Below are 21971 nucleotides of genomic sequence, written 5' to 3'. Positions count from 1 at the left end.
AAATCATGTTTGCTTGACTTGCATCCTCTGAATTTGCTTTGACCAAGAGTTCACTTCAGATCGGTATCTTTCAAGGATCCGCACCTTTCTTTCAATAATCTTCATCACTGCCCTTTTCTTTACTAATCACATTTGAAGGGAACTAAGCTATGGTTCAGATATTATTCCTAAAGCTCTAAATATTGCCACCCGGACAAAAAATCCTGTCCCTCAATTCGTGTGACATATCATCTTATTTATTTCTTACTTGTTATCTCCCCTGCAGACTTAGATAGCATAATCGCTTGCTTGGTACATTAATTTCTTGGATCTAGAATTACAGAAAATCATGATGTCCTATGAATAAGACTATTTTCTGAGCAACGATAATGTATTTAGATATATTCTTGAACCTTATTTATCACTTTATTTGTTTCTGATTTCCTGAACATGTTAATTATTATATTTTATTTGACTAAATTCAATGTGACATTATCGGGGGCATGACACTACAGCATTGTCATATTCATCAAGCAAAGCAAAGGTATGATAGAGAGCCTAAATTAGCATTAAAATCATGCCATTTAGCCAAGAATATGGATTATTCCTTCCCAGAAAAATAATTTACAAGGCTGTCATAGTAGAAAATAAAATAGACCATCAAATATTGTTTGGACCAAATAACCAACCCATCTTCACAATAACAATTTAGTTGTGCAGAATATCAAGATAAGAAGTAGACACAAAATTAAACCATGATAAAGTAGACATATAATATGAAGTAGAGACGATGAGCTAAAACATAACTTCAGAATATAGACCATTCACCTCTCACAATAGTAAAATACTCTCTTTAGATGGAAGCCTCACCAAAATAAATAGATTTAACTTTTTTTTATCTCGTTAATTTAAATTGAAAGATCCTTGTGACATGCACATTGAAATTTAACATTTGATGTAGATAAGAACTAGACACAAAATTAAACCATGTGTGAAAGCATATTGACGGTTTTAACAAAAATCCTAGCATCTAAATATAGATATAATTAAACCATCATAAAGCAGACACAAACTATGAAGTATGAACAGTGAGCGAAGATATAACCTCAGAATATAGACCATTCACTTGTCATAGCATTAAAATATTATCACTTTGGATGGAATTCCAACCAAAATAAGATAGATTTAATGTTTTTTATCTCGTTAATCTAACTTGAAAGATCCTTGTGATACGTACATTGAAAATTTTATTTCACAATTTATTTATCTATTTGTATGCACTGGTTGAATTTTGTATAAATACTATTTATATGGTGTGAAGTTATAGAATGTATTTGCAACAATGTTAGAAGAAAAAATTGCCTGTCTTTGACTCAAATGCACCGCTTCCTGAGTCCCTGAAATCTGCGACTAGTTGTGCTTTCTATACATGTCCTGACAAGCTTTAGTTTGTAGTTGTACCCTAAAAATATAAAACACCATTTCGTAGGTTTTGAGGTTTCACAAGTTCGGGGAAGACTGATTAAAGTTTTAGATGCAATATAAATGTGATTTAAATGCAAAAAAAATTGTTCAAAATTGCAGTCAACAATTTTTACAAAGAGGGGATTTTTTTTCGGGGGGGGGGGGGGGGGAATCATCTGCAGGAAAGATTAGCAAAAAATTGGGTATAATTGAGATTTTTTGGAGATTTTTGCTTCTTTGGTCCCAACCATCATTACCATCTTTCGCATTATCATCTCATTTATCTTCAATGTCCACTTCCATAGGGGAAATAGCAAGAGCTAATCGAGCGAACTTGCCAAAGTTTGGCCAGCCACTAGTTCCACCACAAAAAGTTAAGGGAGAAGGAGAATAATGGTGAGTAGATTGGGACCATCCTTGCCAAGCACAACCTCCTCACAAAGAGAAGAAAGACCTGAGAATGAGCGTCTCAGTTGCCACAAATAGATTGGTTGCATCCTCAACAATGCCCACAAAGGGAAGAGTGGCCTCTACTAGAGGTGGGAGTAGAAGGTACTCTAGTAATAGCACATGGAGCATTACCCCAATGATCTAACAATACCTGGAGATGAGAAACTTCAAGTGCAACTTTATTTGCTTACATTTGAATCTGCAGAAACACATTAGAACATATCATGGTTTTGGAATAAAGGTAGAAATTAAGATTGACAGAGCATACAAAATATAACAAAATTTATATCTTTCAAAATGCTAAAGAGAATCTATAACCTAAAAGCATGCCAAATCTGATTGCATCTAAAAGATATTCTAGGTCAATCCCCTAATAATAGCATATGCCAAGAAGAAAGCTCTAGCTTGAAAGGCTTAAAGAGATCATGAATCCAAGTCCAAGCAACTTGAGCCATGGGACAAAACCAAAATAGATACTTGAGAGACTCCTAATGACCACAAAAAAGATATCAAGGGCCAAGAATACCTAAGTGGACTAACTTAAATCCAATGGAAGGGCCTTGGAAAAGAATACACCAAGACAAATGAGTGAACTTTGGCTCAAGAATACTTGACCAAATGTTGTGGAATCTACATTGCCAAACTGATAATGAAGATTGCAGAAGCTATCGCTGGTTCAAAATAGGCACCATAGGTAAATGAGGCAATAGCTAAGAGTAGCCTTTGTGAGGCTTGTAATGTTGAAATAGCAAGGGTACACAAGGACACGTTCCTGGGGTTTTTAGCCCATGCATCCACACTGAGGACATCCCCAAGGACGAGGGAAGGCTTGGGGATATATTCCAACCATCCCCAAAATTTGCCAAAAAATTTAGGGGCATTTCCAAAACAAGCAAACGGCTCAAGGGCATAATGGGTACAGCCGACATCCTTGGGACATGTTAGGGATGTCTAAGACCTAAGACGTCTTTTCCGAACATCCCTAGGACAGCAGGTCATACCCTTTTTTCCAATGCACAAAAAAGACCACCCTCAAAAAAGCATTTTTAAATAATGTTTCTAGGCCCCACAACACCCTCTATCCCTAACATGACAAAACATAACACTCCATGAGTAGCATTTGACTTCAATTTTGCATGAAAAAAATTTGCAACCAAGATAGAAAGACTTTGATTTTGATGCAATGTTGGGAGATGCTGATTTAGAGGCAGCCATCATACCTTCCATCACTATGTTTTACAATCTTTGACAATTGTACTGTAAACTTATAGCCTTTGGGCATTTTAGCGTATGCAATATTAGTATTTTTTCATTTTTATATCATATGCACACTGACATGAATTATGGAAGCAATTAAATATTAATTTGTTCAACTCTCATAACTCATTTAAACTATATTTTTGTGTTTTAAGGATTCTATAATACATGTCAATATGATGAATGCTTTATCAATGTTCTCATATGAATATTTGAAATTTCTTTAAATTTTAAAATATACATACATACATACATATATATATATATAGCTGTCCCCTATCATCCCCAAAACTGGCCTCAAAAAATCCCATCCCTAAAACACGTCCCAAACACTTTGTGGAGCATGGTGAAATAGTGCATTTGAATACCATTTCAATTTCTCCACCGTGGTTTTCAAGATTAAACTCCAATTTTTTGAACCATGTCAATAGGAATAACATCTCTCTAGGTCGGCAAGTTTACCGCAAAGCCACCCACACTGACCTCTACCTCCCCTCTTCTTCTCATCACCACCCATTTCACAAAATCAGTGTTCTCAAAACTCTTGCCATTAGAGCCTATAGGATATGTGATGAAGACCACCTTAACCAAGAATTAAACCATCTTCGTAAAGTATTTAGATTACATAATTACTCTAGCAAGCAAATTGCTACAGTTCTCAACCAAGCCAAATCTAGCTTCTTCTCCATCTCTAATTCGACCAAATCTTCGGACCTCCCATTTGCCTCCCTTCCCTATATTGAAGGCATTTCGCAAAAAATTGCCAAGATCCTTCTAAAGAAAGGGATTAGATGTGCTTTCAAACCCTATTCTTTGTTGAAAAATCGAATCCCCTCCCTCAAAGACCTCAAAGACATATTACTTGACTGAGGGGTCTACAAGGTGATTTGTTCATGTGGCACACCTTATATAGGTGAAACGGGTCAATCTTTTAATACTAGAATTAAGGAGCATAGCACTGACATTAAGCATGATCGTGTCCTCAAGTCTGCCCTCGCCGAGCACTCCTCTTTGACTAAACATCACATTTGTCTTGAAAACACATTCAAAGAAGACAACTTTGTCAAGAGGAAGCTCAAAGAAGCCATAGTAATCAATAATCATCCCTCCAACCTTAACCGAGATGACGGGTGGAGCTTCGATCTCTCTTGGCATCCTTGGCATCCTTTGTTGTCCAACCTCAAAAGGTGTCATCCCCCCTCCCTTGAACCTTGGGCCCCTAAACTCTTCCCCTATCCCTCGTCCCCACCTTCCTAGTTGTCATGGTTATCCCCCTCCCCCCACCTCTAAGCTACCTCTACCTCCCTTTTGTGTGGTTTTGTTTTATTTGATTTGGTCTTTTTCCTCTATTTGGCTTCGTTCCCTTTCTTTTTCTCTCGTTTTTTTTTCCTTTCTTTTGCTTCTTACTCCTCTAGGTTTTCGCTTTTTGTTGTCTTTTCATACCTCTCTTTCTTATTTTTGTTTCTTCTTGTAGGTGTTTAGTTGTCTCTTGCTTGTTTTTTTGTTTCATTTTCTTGTTTGTTATTTTTTATCTTTTATTTTTCCATTTTTCTCTTGTATCATTGTATTTTATCTCTTTTGTTATGATTATTTTTATTTTTCTATTTATTTAATTATTTAGTTTATTTATTTCTATAATAAGTTAGATTTTAGATTTTTCATCTTTCCTTATTACTTTTTGTTATTGTATTATTCCTTTCCTTTTATTCTCTCTATTTATCCATTCGTTGATTTTTATTTATTTATTTTTACATTTTTATCTGTTCTAAGTTTCATGTTTTTAAAGTTTTGTATATATTATATATATATATATAACTTTCATCTTATTTTTATAACTTATTTAGCTTTTATATTTTTAGAAATTATATGTTGTTTCTTAAATCTTATATCCTTCGTTATTCATTTATTTCCTTTCTTATTTTTATATTCTCATTTTATTTGTGATTTATGTTTTTCCTTCTTCCTTTCTCTTTCCTACCTTGGGTTCCGTGTGTAGCCTCCCCTCTCTCCCTTCCTTCCCTCTTTTTTAGTTAGTCTAGGCCTGCAGCTACGCATTTTTCTTCTCCTTATGCACTCTTTCATCTTGATGATGGATCACAGAGTGTGATCCGAAACGTTGATGCAAAAACTATCACACAATCGAATCCAAAAGCAATTACAGAAATCAATAACAATTTCAAAAGTTTCACAATCCTAATTCGATAGATGAAACTTCACCTTGATTTTGAGCAAGGTTAGGAAATTCCTAGTAACCTTAGAAAGTAGGTAAGGTCCCTTTTTGAAAAGACTCAATATGTGCAACCATGGGGTCTTAACAAGAGTTTTGACAATTAAATAGGTAGTTATGATAAGTAGCAATAAACTCGCCAAAATTCCAACCAAAAAGTCATAGAAACTTATTAAAAGATTCCAAATTATTGTCTAACTTGCCCAAATAAAACTAAGAAAATGTGACACAATTTTATAATGTAAACTTCAATTTTTTTAGATGCTATGATTGATGAGGTTCGACCATTTCAAACACATGCCATGAAGGTTTATGTGGTTTTCAAGGCCTTAATTTGCACTACTCCTTGACACATCTTGCTAGGGATTTTGCACCCAATCCACCACCTACCACTATCACATGATCATTTCCAAATCTAGGCCCGTCGTCCCCCCATCCCTAAGATCCGTCAACTAGTTTTACCAATGCTCACCTTAATATAGATAGATCATAGATTATTCACAATAAGAAGAAATACATGTTGGAATCGTTTGTTGTTGCGCCAAAAGCTCAAATTATCAATGTCTGATACAAATGCCAGATTTAACTAGACCCACAAAAGGCGATTATGCCATGTCACAAGTCCCCAAGGAGGTGCTGACAACCAAGTCAACAATCTCCCCCTCAATACCAATTGAGCCTTCAACACCCACTAAAGGGAGACTCGAACCCATGACCCAAGGCTCTAATACCAATTGTTGAAATCGCTTGCCATTGCACCAAAAGCTTGAACTATCAATGTCCGATACAAACGCCAGATTTAACCCGACCCACCAGAGGCAGTTAAGCCATGTCACGAGCCCCCAAGGAGGTGCTAACCACCAACTCGCAATACATAAATGACTAATTTTTCTTCTTGTACCTATCTTTTGCTAAGTGTTATTTCCATTTTCTGATTGCTAAAGAAAAATGGCATCTACAAATAACAGACCTAGCAAGTCTAGAGATTTGTTTTTTAGTCAATGATATGTTTTGAACTCTAATTTTGATTTATATAAAAAACAAATCAGTAATGTGTGTTTTGAAGGATATTTTTATAATTGTGCATTTTTAAAAGCTCAATAAGTTTGCTAGCTTATTGCCAAGTTTTTGCCAGTCTTAAGTTTTCAAAAATTTGAGTCAACTGAGTTATAGTTGAGTTCAAGTTTTTTAAATATGGTATGAAATACTTTGGTGAATTCTTGGGCACCTGCAACAACCATTGATTCACACTCAATTTTTCTTAAAAGAGCTGGTTGTAAACCAAAAATTGTGTTAATGTTGAAATCCTAGTGAAAATCTTTGAACCTGGCCAGTACTAGAGAAATCAATTTTTGACTCATACTCAAACTTAGTGAAAAAACTTGGTAAAAACTTGAAAATCTTAGAAAACATAAAAAATAGCAATTGGTTCTTTCACATAAACAATCGGTCTGCTGCACAAAAAATCTTCTCCTCACACAACCTGATCCACACAAAAATCAGCAGAAATCAAGACTTGAGTGAGATAGGGAGTGAAAAAATGAAATGGTGAATGAAATAAGTTTAACAAAAACTACTTAGGTTGACCATTTCTTCTAAAAGACACCTAGTGTTAAAGGACCCTAAACCCCAAAAAAAACTATTGTCAAGATACCAACTCCCAAATGTTGTCAATTAAACCAAATTGAGAAAATAAGACATGAATTTCAGTCAAATTTATGCATTCTTCTTTTGCCACCAATGGGGCAATTCCTTCAACTCAAAGCATATTCCCATTGCTAGATAGTTAAAACAATAAAAGTTACAAGCTTTCATCATTTATCCATCACAATTATTTTATCAGTCCTCTACTTGATTCTATCATGAAAAGGCATTATTCACTCTATATCATAGTTGAAAAACCCATAATTGGCACAAAACTCAGCAACCTAAAATTTTAACTTGGACTCAAGGTTTACAAAATATAAGCAATAACATAGCAAAATTGTAACAATAAAAAAGTAAATAATTATAAAGAAAAAAAAGTATTTAAAGAACGCATAACTATATTATGATCAGCAATTTGTCGTAATCAAAGATTACATATGTGATATGACCATCAAAGCTCAAAACATGAAATTTCAAAGTTTCAAAGTCAAAGAATACATTATACAACTACAAAATTATAAAAAATAAATGTTTAACTATTGGCATGTCATAAAAAGCCAAACAAAATCTACATCATCTTCTCCCCTTCCTAGGACTAGTACATCTAAACATCAACCTAGACAATAAATCATAATCAATGTTAAGAGTGATTAATTCCTCCAATACCTCTGCCTCTACTACTGCTTTCTCCAATTTAGCGAGATCTTCATCAACAAGCACTATATATATTTCTTTGGCAATCCAATCGGCAAATGGATCGATATCATTGCAAGTCAATCACATAATGAGGCAGGCATTTCACCTTTCAATTCAAGGAAGAAAGTTGTACTAGATGAAGATTAGATCATTAAGGCACTCCCAGGTCAACCTATTTCTCCTAGTGCGAATGATGTTATCAAATAGGCTCCAATTGCATTCACACCTAGAAATTCTATAGGGCTAGAACAAAACACAAATAGCTAGCCTCTAGCAATTTGTTGTGCCAACTCCACAAATCTCTCACTAAAAATCTACAAAATAAACATTTCAAATATATATATATATATATATATAAAAATTGAGTAAAAAATTAAAGCTTAAAATTAATATTTCAGGTTTCTACTTTCTAGTATTAAGTTAAGATTTTTTTAAAAATTGATTTTTTCACCTAGTAGTTGACTTTCCCCCTATGAATGGCTTGAGCTGAAAAAAGAATATTCCCCTCACACCTTTCTAGACCTCCAACTCATCCCCAAAAAGTTCTTCGATGTCTTCATCTATTACCACCCTCTCAATGCATGAAGTTAGGCCTACCTTGAGCTCCTCAAATCTTAACATATTAGAGAATAAAAAATTAGGTTTATGTAGTAAGCCAAGGCATGTATTGACTAGTGTAGTTGTTTCACCCATCTATGATCAACGATGTGCCAAATGATTTCATATTTTCTTTTGTTACCACCATAGTAACACAAAATGACCTATTCAGCCCTTTCAATGGCCTCATGCAAAAAACCAATTGGCATGGCATTCCCGTCCACCAAACACAAAGCCTTGACGAAAGGCTCAATCAACTAAAACAATTGGAAAATAGATTTTAAATCTTTAGAAAAAAAAAAACAATAAGTCAATACAAAATAAAGAAAAACAGCGAATACATAATTCAGATTCCCTAATAAACTTATGTTTGTAATTGTTACTTACCTTGGCATGTTTCATGAGCACCTCATCAAAACTTTTTTTGTGTAGCCTTCTCCTCTTTGTCTTTTCTAGAATATGAGAGTCCATCAAGGCATTACTTACAAATATATCCTTGACAGAAGAAATTGAGACTATAATGCTCTGCAATGTGAGGAAGGTAGTGGCAAATTGACTCACCCCTTATCAAACAAGCTCCTTGCTATTCATGTGTTCTCTCATCAAACTAAGAACCTAAGTGTGATTGTCAATAAATTTAGTAACTTGTCTAGTGTCTTCAAATAAGCTTTCGACCCATCCAATCTTCCCAATATCCTCAAGCATCAAATTCAAATATGTGTAGCACAAGGACTTCATCAAATAGTGGGAAGCATCTCCTAAATAAACCTCCCTAGGGCCACATATGTTGTTGTGTTGTTTATGATAGTTTGGACAAACATCCTCCACCCTAACTTCCCAAATTACCCAATCTAATAGATTGCACAAGTTCTTAGCATTCTTGACTTCATGTGAGGCATGAACACAATTTTCAAGCACCAATGTGCCACTCAAAGCAACTAAAAAGATAATAAGAGTCTTCATCTTGCCATCTACCCATCCATCTAATAAAATGTTGCAGTCGTTTCTCACTCTCTAACTATCAACTACAAGTCATGTATTCTTTTAAAACTTTCATAGCAATTCGCCATTAAAATCCTTAGGCATTGAAGTCTTAAACCCCACATTAACAACTATTAATGCATTTACCAACCCTTCCCAAAATGGGTTGTTTGATACATTGTAGTGTACATTATTGTAGTCTCATGGTGTTTATCTTTGCTCTACACAAAACATTCAAACAAAGGTTGAGTCCTTAGAACATTGGAAGGAACAAAGAAAATTTGATGAAAAATGAAGATAACTAGAACTCTCCTTAGTTTGGGATGATGAAAGAATCTATAGATGATTTGAGACAATGAAAGAATCTATAGATGATTTGGTGTTGGAAGTCATGACCATTGTCATTACTTCCTTTGTCCTCTTCTTTGACATCTTCTTCATTTTATAACCGGTACACAAAACATTCATTTCTCTTGAACACTTAAGCATACACCTTCACATCATTTCCATATATACAAGCAAGTTGGAATTTCAACCTATCCATTCCTCCTCTCAAAGTAAACCCACAACAACTACAGGCCACTGTGCCCTTAGTCTCACCTAGCCTACCAAGCTTCCATTGAACCTACAAATGTTGATTTTGTACAAGAATTTGAAAAAGAGAAAATATTAGTACCATTTTGGGTTAACAATGAAATATTGAAAAAAAAATATGAAAGAGAAAACATTAATAAAAGAAAAGAAAATGTGGCACTAGCAAAAAGGGTTAGAAAATCAGAAAAGAAATTAAATTAGACAATATAACAACAACATTTTCAGGGTTTTACCTTTAAAATTCAGAAATTTAGAAAAAAAGAATACACACCTCTATCAAAAGCTCTCCCATGTTTATTTATTCATCAAATCAAACTTCCAAACACTTTCCAATCACCCTCTCTACTCAATTTGCACCTATCAAAGACCAAATGTGAGAAAAAATGAAATGAATTCATATTTTAAGACCCAAGTTTTGTTCGTTCTTTACTTTTGTGCAAGCAAGTAGTAGGCATGGGACCTGCAAATTTTGTCTAAAATTTGTAAAGATTTGGTAGAAAACACACAATGACTCAGCACGTGAGTCTCACATGGGTTGTGCGGTTCACTGTTTGACTTGGGAGTCCGCATGAATATTTGCATGTCTTATAGCGGATGGATGCACAATAGCCTTCCCTCTTTTTTATTCTAAGTTCTATAAATTAGAATTATAATTAAGAGGCGTCTTTAACTTTGGTGTAACCTTCTAGATTTACTACCTTGAAGAAAACTTGACCATAAACCATCTTGCCCAACACTTGCACCCCCCAACTCACTATTAGATCTTAGGCTATGGTCGCATGGAGAGGGCTACCTAAAAATTTCCAGTAGATAATTCTAAGAAGATTTTGAAGTTTTTTACAATTAGGTGGTCCCATGAATTTTACAAGAGAAGCTAATGGTATTTTTGCTGAGAAATTTTAGAAAGATGGTGGTTCCGGACTTATGTGTATTGTTTATAAACCATAAAGTGCGACATTCATTTCTCTTGGGAAAAGAAAGAGTAGAAAGAGACAGGTGGGATGTCTAGTTCTCTTGGATCCCTTTCTTATCCTTCCAAAAGCCATATATTTTTACACTCAAAAAGAGGTTTCTTTTTTTTTTAAATTGCGTAACTTTTGAGAGGAATTTGAATATTTCAAAAATATTCAACTTTAACTGCCATTAAAGTATGTTTTGAAACCTGCAATGCAATTATCCTCTAAGTTATGATCACTTTGCAATGCAATCTAAAGCAAAACCAGATCCGTCTACAAAGCAATCACATCTTCTTAGCATAACATGAAAATTTAAAGAAATTGAAAGCAAAGACAAGATAAGTTTTCCCACATTATTGCCCCACTAAATATCTAATGGAACATAAGTGATGTGTTATACCATTTGCCTATATCGCTAGCAAGTGGATAGAAAAGAAAACAAATCCCAACGCAATTTTAATGCCCAAATGCTAGTTACTCTACAATAATCCTAATCTAGGTAGTAGAACAACACCTATAGTTGGCATCAACAATGAACAAAATTTACTAGTTGGCAACATTTGACATCAACATCTAACACTATCCATGAATACTTGTACACTTGTGACACAAAATCCACCCCAAAAATTAAGGGGTTCCCTTTGCAAGGTTAAAGGGTTGTGCACCCTAAGGATCAAGGGCAGCACTCCACAAGTCAAGATTCATCAAACGATAGAGAATCAAACATGGAAGATAAAATTGTTTTATATTCCTTAAAAAGTTACAGATCCTTCATACTCTACTCGCAAATATGATGATTTAAACAAGATTGTTGTTACATTAATAACATAACAACAAAAAGTAGAGACACTGAATAAAAAGGCAAGATTAGTTTTGCCCACCTTATTGCTCCACCAAATATAAATCATTTGATGCCACATAAGTGATGCTATTATTTGCATATATCACTAGTGGAAAATGAAGAGCAAAGAGAAGGAATCCCAACAAAATTTTCAAGGCCCCAATGCTAGTTACTCTATCTACATTGTTGATCTAGTTACTTTGGTGTGTCATTTCCATCCCAGTCTCCAAAACACCGTGGAGCATAGAAAAAATACCCTTTTGAATGGTGAAAATTGCACAGAAATGACACACCAGAGTTGAAACAACTGCCATTTGCCTCCTCTTTCAAAATGCTTGTTTTTCTATTACAGATAGGAATTGGTCCACCTATGGTTTCATCCACTCAATTAAGGAGAAGCTAGTTGCAATTCAAAGTGCCTTGAGACTTCAAAATCGGTAGACTCCTGAGTATTGACAAACTTCAACCACATGTTAAGATGTTGAACTTGAAGATGTTAAGCAGATTGACGGAAAGGAGGTGCAGTCAGGATTGGTAAGGCTTCTAATGGACAAGCCGCAGCTTCAGCCAAAAAGTTAACCCAGATTCAAAGAACACTTTTCATATTGACTGCCCAAGTGAAGCATGGTTGTACTTAGTAGTAGTACTATATTTTTACACTGTTGTCTATCAAAAAAATCAAGTTTGAAGTCTGAACACAAATCAGAAATTTCTATCTTAATTTTTTATTGCTGCAATACTGCTGTCACTGTCAGTGTTATAAACATAGTTATTACTCTAAATCGCAATATATTTATTGCTGTTATGCTTCTGTGACTGCTATCACTGTCGTGGTTTCTAAATTTATATTTGTTGCTATCACTTTCTTTGTTTTTTAATTTATATTTGTTGCTGTCACTGTCTTGATGATATATACTACTGTCCTGCTGTCATGATATATTTATTGTTGAAAACTTTTACTGCTGCTATAGTGCTGTCACTGTCTTAATTTTCATGTGTATATACATGTATATGTATGTATATATGTATATGTATGTACATATATGTATATAATGCATATATACATATACATATATTATGTACATACATAAATACACATATATATATGTATATATATACACATACATACATACATACATATATATACATATATATATATGTACATATATATACATATATATATGTACATATATATTTGTACATATATATATGTATATATAATATATATATAGAGATAGATAGATAGATAGATGGATGTATATATATATAGATGAAACACTCACTGAAAACTCGACGAGTTTCAAAAACTCGCCGAGTTTTTGGCAAAAACTCGACGAGTCCGTGACAAAAACTTGCCCGCCTATTTCACTTAGCCGAAAACGGCAAAAACATAATTCATTTTTTGTTTTCTAATTGGGTTTTGGGCTGAGAAAGGGGAAGTTGACTTGGAGTGACTTGCAAGGTGATTTGGAGTGATTTTTGAGTGATTCCAAGTGGATTTGAAGGGGATTTGAAGGGAAAATCAGATTCCCAGGTAAGTTTTTTTATTTTTTTCTATGCTTTTTTAAAACAATTTGTTTATTTTTTGTTGCATTTAGATGGATTAGAAATGATTCCTAGGTAGTCTAAATCATTTCTAAGTTATTTGCACAAGATTTAACACTATTTAACAAGTTTTGTTGAATTTTCACAATTTTTTTGAAGAATCTAGTTTTCAAAAAAAAATTCAAACCCTACTTTTGTTTAAAAAAAACTTTGAATGATGTCTAAATTTATTTAAACTAATGTAGATAGTTTGTTAAATTGTTTAACTAAAATGTTATTTATTTTTTTTCACTTTGTCTGTGTAGGTTAAGTAAGCATTAATCATGGCAAGGGAGCAATGGCCACTAGATCCATGCCCATATGGATATATAGGCACCTGTCCTAGAGGTGCTAAAGATGGGGCATCGAGGTATGCCTATGAGGGACCCAATCCTGGGTCAGTTATATGCATAAAGTGTGAGAAAATACTTCATGGAGGCATCAACCGCCTCAAATACCACCTTGCAGGAATAGATAGGCATGATGCTAGAGCATGCCCTAGGACCAATGAAGAAATAAAATGACAAATGAATGCCCTACTTGCAGCTGGGGAAGAGAAGAAATTGCAAAGGGAGAGGGCAAAGCTAGCCATGAGATCAGCCATAGCTGAATCTCAAGGTGTTTCTGTTAACCTTGAAGAGGAACAAGAAGCACTTGAGGGCATAGTGGGCTCTTGGCGTGGCCCACGTATCCGCAAACCCACCATCACCTCACCCATTGCTTCTGCTTCCTCTAGTAGAGTACCTGGCACTGTTCCACTCCCATCATCACGCTCAGGGTCCATAGGTGATTATTTTGTGCCCAAGAACACACCTAGAGCACAACCATCATTAGAGGCCACTGGATGGAATAAGGAGGTACATGAGAAAACTGACATTGCAATAGCTGATTTTTGGTACTTCAACAACATTGCATTCAATGTGGCGGACAATGCTTATTAGCTGAATTTGGTGACTGCTATGACAGTTTCGGGAAAGGGGTACAAGGCACCTTCTCGTAAGGATTTGAGTGGGAGGTTAGTAAATTACTACATAGTCCACTTGATTTCATTTTTAATTATTTTTTAGATTTCTTGTTTATTAAATCAAAATTGTGTACTAAGACCTAATTTCACTTTGCACTTACAGGTTGCTCACAAATGCAGTTGCTACGGCAAGAGAAGTGATGGAGGATCAAAAAATTGAATGGGCAAATTATGGCTGCACCATTCTTTCTAATGGGTGGGCAGATGGCAAGAACCGCACCATCATCAATTTTTTGGTTCCTTGCAAGGAGAATGCAGTGTTCTTGAAATCTATTGATGCCTCCAGCAAGGTGAAAAATGCAGAAACATTGGCTGGAATGTTGGAGCATGTCGTCATGGAGGTGGGGGTAGAGAATGTGGTGCAAATCATCACAGATAATGCAGCAGCATATGTGTCAGCAGGTAGAATCCTTTTAGATTATCACCTTTAGGCATTAGCAATATTTTCATTTGTTGTGGCTTTGTTTTACTTAATTGCATATTTCTTAAGAATAAATTCTTCTTTTGCAGGAAGAATCCTCCAAGAGAGACACCCCACTCTTTTTTGGCCACCTTGTGCAGCACATGTCCTTGACCTTCTTTTGGAGGACATAAGAAAACTTGAGTGGGTGACTCCAGTTGTGGAAGATGCAAGGAAGATCACCAAATATATTTACAATCACCCTTGGGTCCTAAATTTGATGACAGCACACCCAAGGGAAAGATTTGGTGAGAGCTGGTGTCACAAGGTTTGCAACGATTTTCTTGACGTTGCAAAGCCTTCTTGCTGCATTGACTTCTTTGAAACAAATGTTTGTGAGTGGAGAATGGCTTAACTCACCTTATTCAAAGAAGCCTGAAGGAGAGGCTGTCGCATGCATAGTCTTCGACAGCCAATTTGCACAAAGGGCTGCAGAGATTGTGAAGGTTGTTACTTCAAAACTTTATTTTTTAAATTTTAGTTATTCCTGATTCAAGTCTCTCATTACTAATTTGTAACTTCATTATTTAAATTTTAATCTTTTTGTAATTTGTATTTTTCAATTGTAGGTGTCAAAGCCCTTGGTTCGAGTTCTTCGCTTGGTGGATGGGGATAAAACCCCAATGGGATATCTTTATGAGGCCATGGATAGGGCCAAGGAGTCTATCAAAAATTACTACAAGGGGGATAGACTCAAATTTGATCCCATTTGGGAATAGGAGGTGGAACAATCAGCTCCACCAACCCATTCATGCAGCAGGGTACTTCCTCAACCCTCGTTTTAGGTTCGGGGATTCTTACTCAGATCCGAATGGAGAAGTCATGGAGGGCCTCAGTACATGCATTGAGAGGATGGTACCTGATGTTGAGGAGAGAGACCTCATTGTGAGTGAGCTCCAAAATTATGAGGGAGGAAGGGGTAAGCTATTCTCTTCAGAGCTGGCTAGGAGAGGAAGAACCACTCAAACCCCAAGTATAACATTTGCCATTTGGATTTTGGGATCTAAAGACTAAAATGATTGATAAATTATGTTTTCTCTTTTCTCTTTGCTTTCTAACTTTTCCATTTTATTTATTTTGCAGATGCTTGGTGGCAAAATTGGGGTGGAAACACCCCACATCTCAAAAAATTTGCCCTCAGAGTCTTATGTCAACCTTGTAGTTCATCCAATTGTGAGCGCAATTGGAGCTTGTTTGAAGCAATCCACATGAAGAAGAGGAGCAAGTTAGCACAGAAACGGCTCAATGACCTTGTCTACGTGCAATATAATCTTCGATTGCGCGTAAGGAAGGTAGAGGAACTAGAAGGTGGTCCAATTGACTTGGATGATATAGATCCTTACAGTGATTGGACATCACAGGAGCAGCCTCTGTTGTTTTCCGATACTGACATCACTGATTTGGAGAGGCAAGCTATGGAGGGGGGGGTGGATTTGGTTTCAGGCTGGATGACATTGACGAGGAAGAGGATGAGGATGAGGATTCATTGCCAGTGCCAGAAGCAAGTGGAGACATAGCTTCATCCAGGATGGAGGATGAGTCTCAGTCAGCCATACCGAGCGAGGAGGCACAGTCACGCCCACAGCAGACTTATACGACTAGACCCTCTAGTTCTACCTCTCCCCAAGTTTTTGCTAGAGCTGAGAAGAGGAAGTTGTAATTGTTATTTGTAATGATGTATTTACTTTTGTTTTTACAAAAACTATTTAGTAATTTACTATTTTACTTCCAGGCTTCCAGCCATCAGCATTCCTCGTGAGGATGCGATTTTGCAGACACTTTGCAGTTAAATATATCTAGAATCAGCTTGTTTCTTTTGTGTTATCATTTATTGACTCATTGGATGCATCTTCTCATTAAATTTTGCAAAAAAAATGCATTTTTTACTAAGTTTAAGCGTTTTTTTAAGTTGCCAAGTTTTTCGCCGAGTTTTTCCGAGTTTTTCCCGAGTTTTCCCCGAGTTTTTTTCCCAGGGGCTTGGCGAGTCGAACCGAGTCACGAGTAGTCCAACTCTGCATATATGTATAGATAGATGTATAGACATATATATACATGTATACATATACATATATGTATATATACATGCTATTTATATATATATATATATAGAAGGAGAACAGCAAATATACATACATACATATACCTAAAAATGGCCCCAGGGCCCAAGACTGCTATCCCAGAAACGCATCCCCTGCTGTCCCCATCCCTAACACACTATGGCAGATAGCCTCTAACTGATACTTATAGTCTTATATACAACAAATAGTAATCAAAAAGGCAAGAAGACCAATAAAACACACAAGCACTATAAAGCAATGTTTCTACAATCACCTCTAAGTAATGGCAGTATAAGAACTTCAAAACAAAGTTAGTATAATCATCTTGAGCCAACATTAATATGAACAGCTCAAATCGACATTAGTTTAAGAAATAGAAGTCACAAAGACAAAGAGACCTACAGACACAGAAGCATCTTAAGCCTTGTTGGTACAAACATTTAATTAATGTCAAATATAAGCACCTCGAGCAACGCAAGATACAAGGAAACAATGATCATAAAGCAAAGAGACGAGCAGAGCACATAAACACATCAAGTAATGATAGTGCAAACAACCTCTGTGTTCTGTCAGTGCAAGCACTTCTAAGATATGTTAATGCAAGCAACTCTATGCTATATTATTAACAATGTAGGATAATCACAATCTATTACTTTCTGATTCTGTAAAATTTTATCTCTTACTGCTCGAAAAAAAATGTCAATCCATCCCCCGCCCTAAAAAGTTCAAATGAAAAACTAAAAGAATTATACATAAAAAATGAATTGTACCTGACGAGCAAGTCTTCTGTACGCAGATTTAATATCCTTAACACTGGCGGACCTCGAAACGCCCAGAGTGGAATAAAAATCAGCTGCCATACAAATTGTCCGGTGTATCTTTCTGAAATGCCGTCTGTAAGTATTACTACTACTGTTTACAAAACCCTGCCCTCTTCCTCCATTGTAAAAATTATGCGAAGAAGCTGAAAACCCTAACTGTAATTTAAGAATGCCTGAGTTGCCGCGGTTTCCGGCAGAAATTACTCCGACAGCCATGGATGTCGATGAATTGTAGTTGAAAAAGGCCAACGATGGCGCTGAACAGATTGCCATCGTTTTTTTTCCTGGAGATTCAAAATGTGTTTGTTTTGGTACCGAGGCTTAAGGTTTATTGGGGTTTTATCTCGACTATTTGAGATGAGCAAAAGCAGATAATGGTAATGATAGCAGCATCAAATATTCACCAATTATTATGTTCACAGAGTATTAGGGATATCGGTGCTTTTATTGTGTTTTTTTGTTACGTTCTTTATGGAAAGAATTAGACTAAGTATTTAGGTGTGACTTGTGAGGAATATGTTAATCGAAAAATTAATGGAATGTTGAGAAGATTAGGAGGAATAATGAATATCTAGAAAGTGTGTATGAATGGAGAAATCCAGCAAGTTTTAGATGAAAGGTTCAGTGATCAAATTAATTCAATCTAATTAGGTGTTAAAAATGAACAAGAACATTGAGAGTATTAGACTAATATTCAAAGTATTTACAATGAAAAGAGAGATATGAATTAATTTAAGTCTTTAAAGTATGTGTATGTTTATTGTCTTGTTATCTATTTTAAGTAATGAAAATCATTTTAAACAAATGTGGCATCATTTTCATAGTAAAAACTTTTAAGTATTAAATTTCATATTATTTATTAGTATTTGTAATATTTGTAAGTTAATATGTAATAGATGTATATTGTTTATTGTGTATATAATTTTTTAATACGATTTTGGGATACATATAATAGTTTGTGAAATAATGTATATAATTTTTTAGTATGAGTTTAGGATACATATAATAATTTGTGAAATAATAGAAAAATATTTGAATTGCATATTTGCTTATGGTTAATTGAAGGGAAAAAAATTCAATATTTTCAATTGTGAGCCTTTTGTAATTGAAAAATAAGTGTTTAGTATAAGCATCATGTAGTAAAAAGAAATAAATTGATGAAAGGTAGTAGAAACATCAATTTCATGAAAAGAATTTTATTTGTTATATTTATAAATGTGACATTGAATTGATATAGATTCAAACATAAATATATAAATTTACTAAATATATAGTCTTTCAAATATGTTTGTGCATATCGTAAGCAATGGAGCTAGATTTAGTTACTATTCTTATTATACATATCCTTGATTCTACCCAAAAAGAAGGTGTTTTCTCCAACAAAATCTATCTAGTCAACTTTGGTTGTTGTTGATTTTAAATGACCTTGAACTCCACTTGAATCATATGCAAATGAGAGGGTGAAGAGAAATTACTTAAAGAAAAACTTGCTTGATTATAGTCTTAGTGTCAATCTCCACTTCTTGGTTGAACTATGGAATATATAAATATTTTGCAGACATGTCAAGAAGGCAAATGGTTGTTTCTTCAAAAGCAAAAACCCATAATATTCCTATATGATATGCTAGCTCTACTTGAAGTGTGTGTATATAAATGCAATTTACAAATGTACCTTTTCACTTTGAACAATTCCATCTCATCGTCATTTTTCACAACTTCTTTCTTACATTATTTACCATCTAACTCAAATGGGCAAGATGGATCAGCAAGATAAATTTGATTTTATGAATTGTACTATTGTTTTTGCACTGAATTGAATAGGTTGGTTCACATGCATAGTTTGTTCTTCAATATCAACAATTGGTTTTATTTAACTCGTAGGGGTGCATCTATGGCTTGTGTGGATGATGAGATAACACCATTCCCAATCTATTCATGAACCATGATTTTAGTTCTTTTATCTCATTTATGCTTGGTTCTATAATTGGGTGGGTACTGGTTAAAGTGTTTATCACCTTTCCATTATACTCAATGGCTCATCCATTTTTAATTGCAAGTACAACAGAATGATATAATCGGTACATCTCTTAGAGTTGTATACCTTCCTTTTGAGTTGTTGGACCCCATAAAGACACATTAATAATACATGAACACATATCTATTAGCTTGATGCTTCTTCTAATAACTTTTGTCCCATCGCTTTGTATTATGGAGCTTGGATCTACACAAATGACTATTCTAATAACATCAACAAGGCAATTATTGATGATATGCATAATGTCATTGAGAGGTGCAAAAGAACCCTAATGTTCAAGAATTGTAAGGTCATCCTCTAAGAGAGAAACCATTGAATCATACGATTAACAAATTTCAAGTTGACTATTAAGTTTGTTGTACAAGCTATTTGTTGTCCTAATAGTCCCACCTAATATTTTATATATAGTTCCAAGTTGAATATTCATGTAATGAAGATTTGCAAATTCAATGAAGCAAGTGATACATGTCTCATTGTGCTCACAATCTATAATATCAAAAGAAGGCATGTCCTTGTCCCTTCAGTGTGTTGATTTGGTGCATTTATTTTTTTAATTATAACACAACCATTTATAAGCCACGTTGCTTGGAATGGATTAAAAAAATTGGTGGGAGTAATAGTGGAGATGAGATATTTATTGTATAATGATGACAATATTTCGAACAATGCCCTTTGAGGAGATAGTTTTGTTACTTTATCATTCTCAATCAAATCTATAGATGGAGTAGTTGAGCTTGTAACATGTAGTTGTTCAAGTCATACTATTTGAATAGGTAGGTGGGTTGACCAATAATATCATGGTCCAATCAACTGATTTATAGTTTTGAAACAACAATCCAATAATATAAGTACATTGAGTAAGTGTTATAAATAGGGGGGAAATGGTGGGTTTAGGAATGGTAGTTTTTAAGGAAATTGGTCATTTTTTTATAAGTTAATTAAACACATTGGCTTACCTTGACTTTCAACTAGTATGACAATTGTATCCTATGAGTAACATTGTAGATCCATCCACGACTTCTTTTAAGGTCATGTATTGATTATGCATCGACATTAACTACTAAAATTATTCCAAAATTGAAGAAGTGGAACAATTAGCTCAAACATCTAACTCTCTTTAAAATAATCTAAGAGAGTGGAGCATTTACTTATTCAAAACTAACCTCTGACATGTGTCGCTCCTCCCTAATCCTAAGGATGACTTATTCGGAAGAAAACTACAATAGTAATTAATTCTAAGATGGGTCCTAATTTGGATCAGACTCTTTATTCAATGGCAACAATGAATTAGGGACGTGTGGAGATTCATTAACCATATTTATAAAAATAACTTCATAGTTATTCAAACACCTACAGTTCTTCTTTGTATTTATTTGATTGACAATTTTAACAAAGAGTCAACATGACTACATGTAGGTTAACAATCCTCTGACTAATTCCACACAAACAACAAGGCAAGTCTTCCCTTGGTTGTGGGTAATCACTTAAGTTGCAAGTTAATACTTCAAGACAAGCATTCATTCCACATAAATCATTTATAGCATGTTGAAATAGTATACCAATCATAGAAATTTCACATAGCATAATCATATATTAAAATGTCATGTATATCATAACTAGATGAAAGTAGAGTTTAGAGCATAGTTAGAACATGTAAGAAGTTTGATAAAAGTAGCAGTAAATAGGTAAAATCATGATAGTCCCATGACTCATCACTAACTATCTAATCAAGTGGGTAGAATTTAAAGCTTTGTAATCTTCTAGAGATACAAAGGTAGCCACGTTCTTATATGAGAAATCTTCACAAGATATGGTGTGACTAGGGAGATAGTTGCAAACCAAGGACTGTAGTTTACTTCAAAATTGATTACAAAATTGATCAAAGAATATGAAATTAGGTGTAAAGAGTCAACACCATACCACCCACAATCAAATGGGTAGGTTGTGGTTACAAACAGAGAACTTAGAGCCATCTTAACCAAGGCAGTTCTACTACATAGATGGAACTAGGCATTTCTTTATGATTTTAGATATAAGAACCGCAAGTGTAAAATACAAACAAGGTGGCTACATTCTTATGAAATCAAATTTATTTTTTTCCAAATGGAGTTTTACAACTTACCACCATTGACCTAGTCCAATTTTCTTTGGTGGTCAATGGACACTGCCTCAAGCTTTATAAGAAGGTGATAAGAAGCCATTGAATAAAGAAGATTTCCTTCAAAACTTGTAGCAATAGTTTGCAAGGTATTCCACCATGATAGATTCTAAATTGATAGACACACTAGAATAAATCACTCC

The 21971-nt window shown here is 34.7% G+C and overlaps 1 protein-coding gene across 4 annotated transcripts in view; it reads right to left on the bottom strand.

Annotated features, from left to right (window-relative positions):
* Positions 1 to 18066, bottom strand: part of LOC131033880 (uncharacterized) — an 84928-nt gene extending 66862 nt beyond the window's left edge. For 3 of the 4 annotated variants that reach the window (XR_009103694.2, XR_009103693.2, XM_057965181.2), the window contains exon 1: positions 17585 to 18065. Coding sequence is in view for 1 of the 4 variants with exons in the window: in XM_057965181.2 (XP_057821164.1) it covers positions 17585 to 17908 (324 nt within the window). In the remaining 3 variants the exon portion in view is untranslated. Of the gene's footprint in view, positions 1 to 17584 lie in introns of all 4 variants that reach the window. The other variant, XR_009103696.2, reaches the window with a different exon arrangement.
* Between the last annotated feature and the right edge of the window lie 3905 nt (positions 18067 to 21971).

Source organism: Cryptomeria japonica, chromosome 5 (assembly GCF_030272615.1).
Source record: "Cryptomeria japonica chromosome 5, Sugi_1.0, whole genome shotgun sequence".
In the NCBI taxonomy this organism is placed as follows: domain Eukaryota; kingdom Viridiplantae; phylum Streptophyta; class Pinopsida; order Cupressales; family Cupressaceae; genus Cryptomeria; species Cryptomeria japonica.
Note: the sequence above shows the minus strand (reverse complement) of the source record. Positions and strands in the feature narration are given on the sequence as shown.